The sequence below is a fragment of the Plectropomus leopardus genome, chromosome 6 (assembly GCF_026936395.1).
Source record: "Plectropomus leopardus strain MGB_pleo_1.0 chromosome 6, ASM2693639v1, whole genome shotgun sequence".
Taxonomy (NCBI): Eukaryota; Metazoa; Chordata; class Actinopteri; order Perciformes; family Serranidae; genus Plectropomus; species Plectropomus leopardus.
Window position 1 is genome coordinate 9,945,418 of NC_142181.1, and position 14,349 is coordinate 9,959,766.

General features: G+C 40.9%; 2 protein-coding genes across 8 annotated transcripts in view; one reads left to right on the forward strand and one right to left on the reverse strand.

The window, feature by feature from the left end:
* Positions 1–14,349, forward strand: part of LOC121943703 (galactosylgalactosylxylosylprotein 3-beta-glucuronosyltransferase 1) — a 93,774-nt gene that overhangs the window by 75,783 nt on the left and 3,642 nt on the right. For 2 of the 4 annotated variants that reach the window (XM_088078666.1, XM_042487288.2), the window contains exons 5-8: positions 1,530–1,601; positions 1,707–2,218; positions 9,970–10,266; positions 14,012–14,118. In XM_088078666.1, the coding sequence (XP_087934792.1) occupies positions 1,530–1,601; positions 1,707–2,218; positions 9,970–10,266; positions 14,012–14,098 (968 nt within the window). In that variant the 3' untranslated portion in view covers positions 14,099–14,118. The remainder of the gene's footprint in view (positions 1–1,529; positions 1,602–1,706; positions 2,219–9,969; positions 10,267–14,011; positions 14,119–14,349) is intronic. The other 2 variants (XM_042487289.2, XM_042487290.2) reach the window with 2 other exon arrangements.
* The window catches only part of LOC121943701 (beta-galactosidase-1-like protein 2), a 78,545-nt gene that overhangs the window by 32,438 nt on the left and 31,758 nt on the right, over positions 1–14,349 (reverse strand). For 2 of the 4 annotated variants that reach the window (XR_015776781.1, XR_015776782.1), the window contains exon 20: positions 3,598–3,797. The exons of 1 other annotated variant lie outside the window; for it this stretch is intronic. The gene's annotated coding sequence lies outside the window, so the exon portion shown is untranslated. The remainder of the gene's footprint in view (positions 1–3,597; positions 3,798–14,349) is intronic. One more of the 4 variants, XR_006105863.2, reaches the window with a different exon arrangement.

Consider the following 14,349-nt stretch of genomic DNA (forward strand, 5'->3'; position numbering starts at 1 on the left):
CAGAAGCAAAACAGACGAAAGCAATGTGTTAGTAGCGCTATGGTCACTACCGGTGCTGCACCTAGCACATTAAGCACCATAGGCAAATCCTCCCACAAACATAACTAATAAACAACAACAACAATTATAACAAAGAATAAACAATAAAAGAATGGATGTGCAAACTTGCAAATTTTGTCTCTTTTTTTTGTACCACACCCCTGGGCTTTCTTCCAAAACCCCTTTTTACACACTGTCACAAACTGGCTCATTGAATGTGACAAAGAGGGAGTCCATACAACAGATTTAGTAAAAACATTTAGATTTTTTTTAAACAAAAAACATACAAAAAAATGAACCAACCAAACCAAAACCAACAATGCAGGGTGGATGTCTGCTGGAGGAAGGGAGAGAACGAGTCAACACCTGGTCCAGCTATTATAGCTGGAAAGGCCCAGGTGAGCGTAATCAAGCTAATGACACTCCCATGTCGGCAAGCTGCCTGATGAGGCTGGCCATGTCAGCCCTCAAGACAGTGGAAGGGGTGAAACAGCAGATATTGTGCAATAGGGCCACTATGAAGTCCCTTCTTTACAAAGCCTTGCAGTTTCACACATGCGCACAACATCAGCATCATGCCGCTCCTGTGAGATTATACATAGCATGCTGGCACTGTGGAAACAAAACAGTTGTGACAGATATGATGTTTAATACAACCGCATCAGCGCCTAGTATGACATAAAACATGCGCATCAGCAGCGCTTTCTAAACAATAACAATCATTTACCATCCCTGATCTCATCCTCTGCTCGCAGGGTAAGGATCTCCCGGACCTCATTGTTTCCTTGTTTCGGCTGCTGTTTTTTTTTTTTTTTTTTTAATTAGCTGCTAACTGCTATTTGCAACTTTTTGAAAAGTCACACCCCTCATGCCCATAATCCCGTCCTGCCGGCTGTCTGCCTGTCTGCCTGTTGACACAAGGGAATTTTCAGACTCCAGATAACCAGTGTGCACAGAAGTATAATAGTATAATAGTATAATGTTAAGAGTAGAGCAGAATAACCAAATCATCCCATTAAAATCTTTTGACCCTTTTCTGTGCAGTAATTTATGAGCCAAAAGATCTTGGTAGTGGAGCTTAAATCCACTTTTGATTGTGTTCAGTCCACGCTAACAACCAAGTAATTGCACGATGGTTTATCACAGCAAATTTAGTCATGCTTAGGGATTCCTGGGGCAAACAATAAATCTAAATGCGAACACAAGGACTGATTTCAGCTTAACAACTCCATGTTTATTGCAGGAAAATAACAAAGCGGTAGAACGCTGACATGGAGGGGCAGGCAGAGGATGAAAGAGTCTGTGGTGGAGTCAGAACATAAAAAGAGGGCATGTCTACTGCATCCACACTTTTCTCTCTTTCGAAAGAAAGGCCCAAAGGCAATTCTGGGGGAATGGCAAGGCTCATCTCTCCCCTCCCTTTCCTTGCGCTGTCTCTCTGTCCATCAGCTGTGTTATCCTCTCACGGTGCCTGCTTTCACTTTTTGCAGCCTGTCACCACCTAGTAAAAGAGATCTTTATCATTCCAGAGAGGCTTGCAGTCCACCACCACCGGCTCTCAGGTACACTTTACCCCCATTGGGTTTAAGTCACCTGAGGCAAATATACAAAGGGCAGCCCAAGGTTGCACTAATGCCTTACATGTCTTCTTATCCCCGAATCTGCAGATGACGGTGTCGAGGGCAAGAGGGAGGCAGGTGGCCAGGCACAGGACTCCAAGGAATACTGTGCCTCAGATAAGGACATTGTGGAGGTGGTGAGGACAGAGTATGTGTACACACGGCCTCCGCCCTGGTCCGATGTGCTGCCCACCATCCACATCATCACCCCCACATATAGTCGACCGGTGCAGAAAGCAGAGCTGACACGGCTGGCAAACACCTTCCTCCATGTTCCCAACCTGCACTGGATCCTGGTGGAGGACTCCCAAAGGAGAACGCCTCTTGTCACTCGGCTTCTCCGAGAAACAGGACTTAACTACACCCACCTCAATGTGGAGACGCCCAGGAACTATAAGCTGCGGGGTGACACTCGGGACCCCAGAATTCCTAGGGGGACCATGCAGAGGAACCTGGCCCTGCGGTGGCTGAGGGAGACCTTCAACGCAAACAGCAGCCAAGCTGGAATTGTCTACTTTGCAGACGACGACAACACGTACAGCCTGGAGTTGTTTGAGGAGGTTAGAGCTGCTGCACTTCACACTGCATTTTATGCACTTTTTACAAACGCTCTCAAAAAAAAAGACCAAAAAGACGAAGAACAATTAGAGTGTAATTTGATTTTTTACAAAAATGTTTCTGGATGCAGTGCTGTGGTGGGTAGATGTTTGCTATTTTACACTGACAGCAAACAAAGGCTACCATGTACATGTAGCTGACTTAACTTCATTGGGTTCCTACATATCTCAGTGTCGTCACGATAGCAAATGGAAGTGCTTAACACAACTCAATCACTTCTAACCTTAAAGGATGGCTCCAGTTTTTTAAAGGCTTTTATAATATTCTGTAGCTTTCCAGTAGAGTTTCTGATGTATTTAAATCTCAGAATTCAAATACTGGTCCAAGTACATATGTTTTAGTCTTGAAATGCTATATTCACAAGCCCTTCTAAAAACTTTTATGCATCTGACATGACATAAGATGATATCATTGCTACATGAAAACCCACGACATAACATATCATTTATGTTTCCATAAAAAAAATAAATAAATAAAAACACCGAAAAGAAATCCAATGGAACTGCGCTCTTTAAGCTGAATTTGTATTATATTATATTATCACCTTTAAGCGTAAACTTAATCATCCACAGCCTATACCTATAACCTTTTATTTGTTTCATACTGACCAAATACTAACAACTTTGCACCACCTTTGGAAATTCTAAAGCTACATCCTGCTTTCAGATGCTGCACCACTGATGCCTACTTGAGTTTCAGAAAAACAAATAAACCAGAGCACACAGTGGCAGTTCAGGGGGTCTGGGAGATTGAACCATTCCCAGCAAAAACACAGAGGCCAGCCGGTTATGCCTGTTTATAAAGCTTGAAAGCTCAGCAGCCACTCGGCTAACACAGGAGTGATTGGAATTGATCGGATAAGCCAAAAACCAGTGAACCCTCAGCAATATATTACATTCGTTTTCTGCAAAGATCCAGTAAACTAAAACTGACTGCACAATCGTCTCTAGGAAGTGTTAGGGGACTATACATTTTATTGTCTTTGAATTTTTTGTGCACAGACTAAATATTTGTTTTAAAAGGGGATATTGCCAATGAAATTCTCTACTGTACATGTATTACTTTTAGAATTGTATTGGAAAAAATGCATGTCTACATGCACTATTGTGATAAAACTACGGGGCTTTCCAGCCATATACTGCAGGCATCTGTGGCATTGTTATGTAATGGGTGTTGGAGCTGTTGACCTATAAATTCTCAGTAACTTGAAGTATTTTTTAGGTCTTAACAAGCATAGTAAGGGATCTGGAGCTGGCGGAGAGAAGTTTGGGCATGTAATCAGTACATCTCAGGCCATCCATCTCGACATCAGTTGAATTACCTGAGCGGACACGGTCTAGGTCCTCTGAGTATTAGCCTCAAGTCTTGTTAGTAGTGCAGACGGAGTCCGTAGTAAATGGAGCGCCTGGTATTGACGGGGCCTGTCATTACCTTTCTCTGGGAATCAGCCGAAGTGCTTCGTCTCCCTCTGAGGCCCTCCATCACCTCCAACGGGCCTATTTATGGGCCAGAGTAACGGCCCTGAGGGGGAAAGAGGGGGAGAGAGGAGGTGAGGGAGAGACAGAAAAAGAAAAATAATGCAAGAAAAAGAGAAGGTGACAGCCGGAGAGAATGATAGCAGAGAGTGACGGCAACTACAGTATAGTGTGCTAACACCGTAGTAAAAATTCAGTAGTTTGCTGACACCATAGTAAATATTCAGTGTCTCAACAGCTTGAAAACAGATAGGCGTTTAAGTCTCTAGTCTGGAGACAAGGTTAAAAGATTGATGTGCACCACTCCATGTAATAGAAATAGGCTCATAGAATGGTTTATATAAAGTGAACTAATCCTCCAATTTTAAGCAAGTGCAATACATCTTCAAATATAATTGTAAAAAAATTAAAATTAATAGAGCTGACGAGCTGTCTGCATTTCATATATATATGTATATATATATATACATACATATTTATTAAAGGAATATAGTCAAATCCCCAATAAAGCACATTTTGTAGCACATTTTCATTTTAAACATTAAAGTCATGCAGAAATGGAGATGTAACATGCAACGAATACATTTCTTGTGGAGTCCAAATGTAAAAGTTGTCAAAACAGCATGTGCTACTGTAGATAGGCTGACAGTAATAAAGAGAGGGAGCACAAGCAGTTTGCTGAGAGAATGCATCATGTTCATTTAAGGAACAATGTGTAAGATTAAGGGGGATTCACTGGTATCTAGGGGTGAGGGCTGCAGTTGCAGTAGAATTCCTTCAGTGGTCCTTGTTAAGCAGGTTTTTATGCATTTGTGTTACATGCGAAAACCGAATGTCTCCAGAGCCAGTGTTTGGTTTGTCCTTTCTGGGCTACTACAGAAATGTGGTGCTGCAATATGGTGAACTCCATGGATGAGGACCAGATCCCTATGTAGATATAAAGGGCTCATTCCAGCTTTAAGAAAACATATATCTAAATTTCAGGTGATTATACACTAAAGAAACATACCTGTTATATTACATTCTATCTTTGCCAGTATATCCCCCTAAATCCTACACACCTTTAATTTACATCATCTTTCAGTAACAACAGCATTGTATAATGTTTGTATAATGTTTTTTTTTGTGTGTAACTGGCATAACTGCCACAGAAAATGAATACAGCACTACTTTGGTGCATTTTTAAATCTAAGCCAAAGATACAGTCCAGGCATTAACAGTACATTATTACTGCTGACATGCTGATTAGGCTAAAATTAGGGGGAATTAAGCAGATTTTAGCTAATTGCTAACCACACTTGTCCACAGTTCTACTACAGCAGCAGTGGCGTAGGGAGCAGCAGGAATCCACCTCTGCACAATTCAGATCAGTTAACACAATGGCCTGACTGCAATTGTTTTAACTAAACTTGGATCACATTTGCTGCCAGAGACTCCAGTGCCATCGATTGCTATTGTTGCACCTTTTCATACCCAAAGTATGAGTCTCAGTCTTTCATTCCAGTAGATACTATTAGTGGCTATAGCACATACATTTTTTTACTAAATGCATACTTTTTAGGTCATCATGCCTTAATAAAATCTCACAAGAAAAAAAACTGATTTCTCACAGTGTAAGTACATCATCCTGTAGAAGAACATGCATTATTGAGGACATGTTTATGTTCCATCCTAAACCACAAAGTTTAAAAAAAACAACTGTTTAGTACAGTGAGTGCAGAATTATTAGGCAAATGAGTATTTTGACCACATCATCCTCTTTATGCATGTTGTCTTACTCCAAGCTGTATAGGCTCGAAAGCCCACTACCAATTAAGCATATCAGGTGATGTGCATCTCTGTAATGAGAAGGGGTGTGGTCTAATGACATCAACACCCTATATCAGGTGTGCATAATTATTAGGCAACTTCCTTTCCTTTGGCAAAATGGGTCAGAAGAGGGACTTGACAGGCTCCGAAAAGTCAAAAATAGTGAGATATCTTGCAGAGGGATGCAGCACTCTTAAAATTGCCAAGCTTCTGAAGCGTGATCATCGAACAATCAAGCGTTTCATTCAAAATAGTCAACAGGGTCGCAAGAAGCGTGTGGAAAAACCAAGGCGCAAAATAACTGCCCATGAACTGAGAAAAGTCAAGCGTGCAGCTGCCAAGATGCCACTTGCCACCAGTTTTGCCATATTTCAGAGCTGCAACATCACTGGAGTGCCCAAAAGCACAAGGTGTGCAATACTCAGAGACATGGCCAAGGTAAGAAAGGCTGAAAAACGACCACCACTGAACAAGACACACAAGCTGAAACGTCAAGACTGGGCCAAGAAACATCTCAAGACTGATTTTTCTAAGGTTTTATGGACTGATGAAATGAGAGTGAGTCTTGATGGGCCAGATGGATGGGCCCGTGGCTGGATCGGTAAAGGGCAGAGAGCTCCAGTCCGACTCAGGACGCCAGCAAAGTGGAGGTGGGGTACTGGTATGGGCTGGTATCATCAAAGATGAGCTTGTGGGGCCTTTTCGGGTTGAGGATGGAGTCAAGCTCAACTCCCAGTCCTACTGCCAGTTTCTGGAAGACACCTTCTTCAAGCAGTGGTACAGGAAGAAGTTCGCATCCATGATTTTCATGCAGGACAATGCTCCATCACACACATCCAAGTACTCCACAGCGTGGCTGGCAAGAAAGGGTCTAAAAGAAGAAAAACTAATGACATGGCCTCCTTGTTCACCTGATCTGAACCCCATAGAGAACCTGTGGTCCCTCATCAAATGTGAGATTTACAAGGAGGGAAAACAGTACACCTCTCTGAACAGTGTCTGGGAGGCTGTGGTTGCTGCTGCACGCAATGTTGATCGTGAACAGATCAAAACACTGACAGAATCCATGGATGGCAGGCTTTTGAGTGTCCTTGCAAAGAAAGGTGGCTATATTGGTCACTGATTTGTTTTTGAATGTCAGAAATGTATCATTGTGAATGTTGAGCTGTTATATTGGTTTCCCTGGTGAAAATAAATAATTGAAATGGGTATATATTTGTTTTTTGTTAAGTTGCCTAATAATTATGCACAGTAATAGTCACCTGCACACACAGATATCCTCCTAAAATAGCTAAAACTAAAAAAGCCCCACTCCAACTTCCAAAAATATTCAGCTTTGATATTAATGAGTCTTTTGGGTTCATTAAGAACATGGTTGTTGTTCAATAATAAAATTAATCCTCAAAAATACAACTTGTCTAATAATTCTGCACTCCCTGTATATGGTATGCTATTTTTAAACAACACTGTTCTCGAATGAAACTCTTTAAGAATAAACATCAACAACTTAAGCCCAAGAGAGCCACACAATCAGAATGTCTGCTGTTGGGCTGGTTGATAATGACAAAACTAAATATAAAAACATGACACTGTCAACATTATTATGGTATTTGGCTATAAGTGCTTTCATAATATATTCATGCTAAAAAAAATTGAGAAACCATCATTAGTAATTAAATTGTTATGAGTTTATCATGAAATAAGCTATCCAAGTGATATAAAAATGTTTTAAAAATGAATTCAAAAATGATATATTGCCCTGCTCTACTTTATCCTTTGTGTTGCATCCATCACTGTAATTCTGCATAGTATCTCTAAAAATACATTTTTAATCAAGACATAACTAAATCAAAATTTGGATCTAAAGGCTTAATAATTATAGCACTTTTCCTTTTGTTTGGACAAAGACTTAAATCCAAAGATTCCTCCAGTGGCAGCAATGGATGACAGTCCTGTTTTGTTTCTTCCCCTATGCACTGTTAAGGACTGATTAATGTACCTGGATGCCTCCCTTCTTTTCTCTGTGAGAATTTGGGATTTGTTTTCTTTGTATTGCTTCTCTGAAACACGGACACTCCGTCTCTGAAGGCCTCTCTCAAAGTGGAGCAAAAAATAGAGCTTAAAAGCACACAGAGGCATTCAAATACAAACTGTAGTAACAGCAAAAAAAAAAGACTGTGCAGACACCATATTCACCAGAATGGGGCAAGATGAACTTTGTTGCATCTTCATTTACTTGGGTGCTAGCAGAAGAGGGATTTGTGCTGTTTTACTCTGGCTGATATTCCCACCAGAGGTGGCAGCCAACACATTCATTTTCACATTTTCAGTATAAATGGGGAAGTGACGAGCTTCTTGGCACTGCCTGCAGAGAACCTGATTTATGCTCCCTTTTGATTTAAGTTGTATGTACTGTATATCTATGAGCAAAGCAGGCAGGTGACGTTTGGACCTAGAATTATTGCCTTGTTGTTGTTGTATGCCTCCACGAAAAAAGTCAATTTGCAGTAAGAGTTTACATCCATGTCTGTGAAAACACATCTTCAACCTGGCAGCACAGGAGATCTATACAGTCAGTTTCAGGATTGACACCCAAGATTAGTGTCTCAAATTCAGTATCTGACCAAATGTCTCCCCTTTAGGTCTTGAGTGATGATGTTGAATAATGGCCAGAAAAGCGTTTTTGCAGAACATTATGATGTGACAGTGGAGTTGATCTTTGACCTTTTATATATAAAATATCATCACTCTATCATTTTACCCTAATCGACATTTGTGTGAAATTTTGTCATAATTAGCGTGTGAATCCTTGAATTAGGGCCAAAAACATGTTTGTTAGGTCACAGTGACATTGACCTTCAACCTCCAATTTCTAATCAGTTCATTTTTGGGTCAAAGTGGTTGTTTGTGCCAAATTTTAAGAAACTTCCTGAAGGCCTTCTTGAGATATTGCATTCAAAAGAATTAGAAGGGCAGAATTTCACAGTGACCTTGACCTTTGACCACCAAATTATAATCAGTTCATTATTGAGTCCAAGTGAACATTTGTGCCAAATCTGAAGAAATTCCCTCAAGGTGTTGCTGAGATTTTGCGTTCAAGAGGATGAGATGGACAGACAACCAGAAAGTATATATCTCCATCCATGGCTATTGCTGACACAGAGGCATAAAAATGGCAAGACCAACTTAAGGAAAGTACTGTGTTGAGCTCCTCAGCATTTTACAGCAATATTTTTATTAACTATGCCCAGGTGTTGATATAGGAAAACACGGGTAGGACATGTAACAGACAGAAAAAGAATGACGAGTGATGGTGTCAGCCAACAAATGTGATCCAGAGAATAAAACAATAGCAGCAGCATCACATGGACACATGCACATAAGCACTCGATCCCTCTCCCACCGTTAACACCCAGAGCTCATTAAGACCGCACATCCTGCCAAATCTTATCTGGCTGCCTGGCACAGTATTTTTCCCTAAAGCTCAAATCCTCAGATTCCCATAAGCCCACAGCCCACTTCACGCTGTTCACACTCTGCTGCTCTCTGATCCCCTGAACTGACCACACAGCAGCATCAGATCACATACCAATATAATGCAGCAGCTCAAAAGCAAAGAGTTATTTGCACATGATTTGCACAAACACATATTTAAAAAACACAATGTATGCTTTCACAAACAGACATGTACAAACATGACATAGACATTATCTATGCATGCTGTCATATGCAGGCACTGTTACAGTATGTATTAACCCTATACTACAGACACACATACTAGATACATGCATTTGCACCTTTATTTTAAGTAGAGTTTTTTTTCCCAGAGAGGCACCAGCATCATTATTTCTGCTGCATTGAGTTTGATTAAATGACTTTGCTGTTTCCTCTTCCCTCATTGTAAAAATGTACCTTTTATGACTGCAGCAGCTCCTGCTAGAATAGCAAAGACTAACTGAGAGGCAGACAAAGAAATGGACGACAAGATCGTTTGATCCTGGAAGATTAAAGGAAAGAAAAAAAGAGGATGGCAGTGCACCACCTTAAAGAATCTCCTTAGCCAACCAGTGACTAGCGCCACTTGCTCTAATGGCTTGGCTCCTTCAAACCCTCTTGGCACAGAACTCCCTTTAAAGATGGCTGTGTCTAATTATCTCATTGTAGGGCAGCTGTTGAACAATGTGTGTGATCTGCCTTCATCTAACAGTGTCAGCCGCACACGGCACAATGGCTTGGTCAATATTCGCTGTCTTTCTGAATGAATAATAGCAGCAGCTCTAAAAACCCTCCGTCCACGCTCGGCTGTAACAATGGCAGCTGATGCTCAAAAACTGCGTCTCACTGTCATGTATGCTTTTTCAGATGACTAATTTGCTGTCTTCCCTCCGCCATTTCTCTCTTCTCACTAGATGAGATCGACTCGGAAAGTTTCAGTGTGGCCTGTGGCCTTTGTAGGCGGCTTGCGGTATGAGTCGCCCAAGGTCAACGCAGCTGGAAAGGTCTATGGCTGGAAGACAGTGTTCGACCCCCATCGGCCCTTTGCCATCGACATGGCTGGCTTTGCCATCAACCTAAGGCTCATACTCTTCAAGCCGCAGGCGTATTTTAAGCTTCGCGGGGTGAAAGGAGGCTACCAGGAGAGCAGTTTGCTCCGGGAACTTGTCACACTCAACGACCTGGAGCCTAAAGCAGCCAATTGCACTAAGGTAATCCCCTTTTTTAATGTTTACTGCTGTTAAGCAGCTCGATATGAGCAGTTACAAGTTAAGGGATTTGCTACACAGTTTGTGGGTGGTAAAAAATGGTTTTGGAGGAATCAAACCTGCTGTAGACAGTGGTGGACAAAGAATTCAGACCTTCTACTTATATAAATGCAATGTTACATCAGTGAAAAAGTACATAAGAGTTTAAGTCTTGCATTCAAATTCCTGCTCAAGTGAAAGGACATTATCAGCAAAATGTACCTTTAAGGTTCAATGTGTAGGATTTTGGTGGAGGTATGGGCAGAAATGGTACATCATATTCATAAATATACTATCAAGATTGTATTATCACCTAAAACAAAGAATAATTTCATTTTTGTTACCTTAGAATGAGCCTTTTATAGAGCCTGTCTCTTGCACAGTCTGCCATGTTGTTTCTACAACACTGGCCCGAGATTGGGCCATCGGCATTTTCGCATTGGCAGCTGTAGTCCTCCTACATGCTTGGCACGTGGGATGAGTTAGTTGGTTGCAAACTCACCACGAGATGCCACTAAATCCTCCACACTAGACCTGCAATTATCTTAAGTAAAAGTACTCATTGGTTCTCATGCAAGAAACTATATACGAACAGATTTTCTCTTATTTTTGTTCGTATCCAGAATTTGTTCTTATTTTGTTGGTACCCATTAATTTTTGGGATTCACCAATGTTTTCTGCTTTTCTCTTAGGTAAGAGAACATTTTACGAGTGGTCCAGATCACTCCAAGATAAGAGAAAATCATCTTGCTTTCACAGGCCTCATATTGTTGTCCAACACAAAGAAAAATCGGTTTTATATTTGAGGAACACTTTCAAAATGCAATAATATCATTTAATCAAATTAAGATAATGTTTTAGATTAATTTTAATGATTGAATTATTACATTTCAGGGGTAAAGGGACTCACAAAGGGACTAAGTCTGTTGATCCCAATTACTATAATTTCAGTTATTGATCGTCCCTCTGCTGACTACAGCTGAACTGCAATTAAGTACTGTACTTAAATATGTATCTGAGGTTACTTGATTTTTATCTCTCGGGGTGTCTGGCCAGTCTGAAGGGTCAAAAGAAGAATCAGGGGGGTCACGAGACTTTCACAGTGTAGAGAAATAGAGAGACATAAAAAAAACAACATCTGGTACACAACTGTTCCGTTTGTGGACTTTTCTCTGATCTTTACTGTTGGTAAAATATTGCAGAATTTGACCTCTTTCAGCCCCAAACTCTTATTTCTAACAAATCTTATTGATTTGGAGGAAAAATGTGTCTCTCATGGAGGTTTGAGCAACTCTCGACATCTTACACATAGCCTGCCAAGCAGCCACAACTACACAAAGCTTCTTGCACGAGGTCACAAGCCAAACAGATTGGAAGGACTAGTTCAATCTTTAATAATACATTGTATTTTATCACCTCAACATATCTGTTTTGATGGTGAAGCACATTAAGTAATGAGTAACAATAGCTGTAAAAGAAATGTAATGGAGTAAAAGGTAAATCATTTTAATTTTACAAGGAGGAGAAAATGTGAATACTTACTTTCTTCTAGTGGCTGCATACTCATGACACAACCTTGAAAGCTCTTGCTAAATCTGTGTATTGCAGATTCTTGATAAAGTATATTTGACCAGTAATTCAGATTCAGAAGACAGGAAGAGAAAATAAACCACAGTCTGTTTTTTTCTTTCACTGTTCAAAGGCATCCACTGAATATCACCCTTAGCAACAGAGAGAATTATAAGGTTTTCATAAGCAAATCCTGTAACTTTATGCTGCAAACACCATTGCCAGCAGACTACCAAAACCATGGGGGCCTATGAAACTGCGACTTCCCACAAAACAAACTAATCAAGACAGCTAGAAACTACTTCCAACAATTCTATACAATATGGCTTCCTTAAAGTCACAAGACAATGAATTATTAAAGGTCTGACATTTTAGGAAATATGATTATTTGCTGGTGGGCAGATTCTGTTTCAGAGCCAGGCTAGCTGTTCTCAGTCTTAATGCTAACCTGAACTAACCTGCCGCTGACTGTAGCACACAGATATGAGAATGATTTCAATCTCAATGTCTGTGGACTCCCTTTTGAAGCTTCATTTTCAGCACTTCAGGGCTTTGCTATCTTGTTTTTTTTTTGAGCCAAAACTAAATTTGGACTAAATTTGGAGTGTAAAGCTGTTATCATGAGTGTAAAATTAGCTATAGAGACCAAAACTGTTTTTTGTACCAGGCTGTAAACATGCTTATTTCTTCTATAAAGTTGGGCATTTTTGACATGGGGGTCTATTTTTTTTTTTTTTTTTTTTGGAGCCAGCCTTGAGTGGCCATTTTGGGAACTGCAGTTTTTGGCACTTAAGCGTTGGCTTCTTTTTTTTTTTTTCAAATATGCACTTTTCCCAAAATGTCAAACTTTCTTTAAAACACAACCAAATTACATTAAACCACACTGTTTATGATAAAGACAAACACATTATCTCTAAAATCTTCTTGTAACATTAATGTGTTATATTTAATGTGTGTATACTCTTGTATACACACATTCCAGTAACAGGCTTGAGGGTAGCAGCTGCAATAATGTTTTCCTCCATTCCCACTCCACCATCCCTGCTTACGGCCCTTGGTCTGGGTCACATCACTAAGCCTCTTTCTGGGCAAAGAGGAGTCAGCCAGAGGGCTTTAGCTAGCCAGGATACACACCGCAATCACCCCTACACATACACACACACACACACACACACTCACACACACACACACAAAGAGAGAGCGAAGGGAAAGGAAGGGAGAAAAAGATACTTTCAGCCAGCTTTTTCTCCTGCTCTCCCCCAGCCATTCAGAGGGGTAAATGAAAAGAGGGGATTCAGGGAACGGCTGAGAGAGCGGAATTGGAGTTGGGGAGGAATGGGGAGGTAGGGACGTCACACTGATTACAGATGAGCGCAGAGACGGACAGAGGGGCGGGAAGGAAAGAGGAAAAAAGAAATGGAAATTCGTGCATGGGCATCTCTCTTCCTTATAATCTACCACTTCAGATGCAAGCGTAACTATTAACCTCCCCCTACACCTGAGCAAAGTGGGAGTGGGCTCTTGGCACATCTCAAACACACCCTATGCATAATTCATGGATGCCGCCACGGCGAGATGAAAGGCAGGAGGGCTCCAACACAGAGAAGAGCAGGGAAAATGAGCTTGACACTTTTTTCACCCCCCTTCCCCAGCTCCCCCTTCCCATCCTTTTCCTGGATGTTTGTCCGGTCTCTGGGGCCAAATGAACCCAGTCTGAAAGCTTGATAGCACAAAAGCATACCCAGAAGAACTGTGCAAAGAACTGTGGCGCAGCTGCAAAGGCAAAAGCTCATACATACTGTGTTGAAACATCTTAAGTTGGCTGTCATTTGAAGGTAGCCATTATCCTATGGGCAGGAGAGGACTTTACACAGGCCAAGCTGAAAGGGCTGTGTCATATTTGCAAGGTAACACACTCATGTGGTCCCTCTTCACTGCCTTCTAATGCAAGGGTTCACACTCAAGTGGCTCTTTACACACAGACAGGCCCTGTGGTGATGTACTGTTGGAGCTCGAACCTGAATTGACTGTTTTGAAGAACATGAGGCAGAGTGGGAGCTGAAAGGGGGAGCCGACTGAATGAGTGCATTAAGGGAAAAGCATGTTACTAATAGTGTCGTTGTTTTGTTTTTCTCACCAGATACTTGTTTGGCACACGAGAACGGAGAAACCTGTCCTTGTGAACGAGGGGAAAAAGGGATTCACAGACCCCAATGTGGAGATTTGACAGCTCCCCGTCAGACCATGGTAAATAATATTTCAATCATTTAGAAATAAATCCTTTAAAACCTGGATCAACATCAGTTTTCTTTTGCTGCATTTCACAAGTATTTAATAGCAAACAGCCTGTTTGGGATATTAAAGATTGTTAAGGGAAAATGCCGACAACTACATATAGTTTACATAATTATATATTGAAAATTATATTATGGAATTGTTTTTATTTTAAAGCACTTTTTTCAAGTCACTGACTAGTTT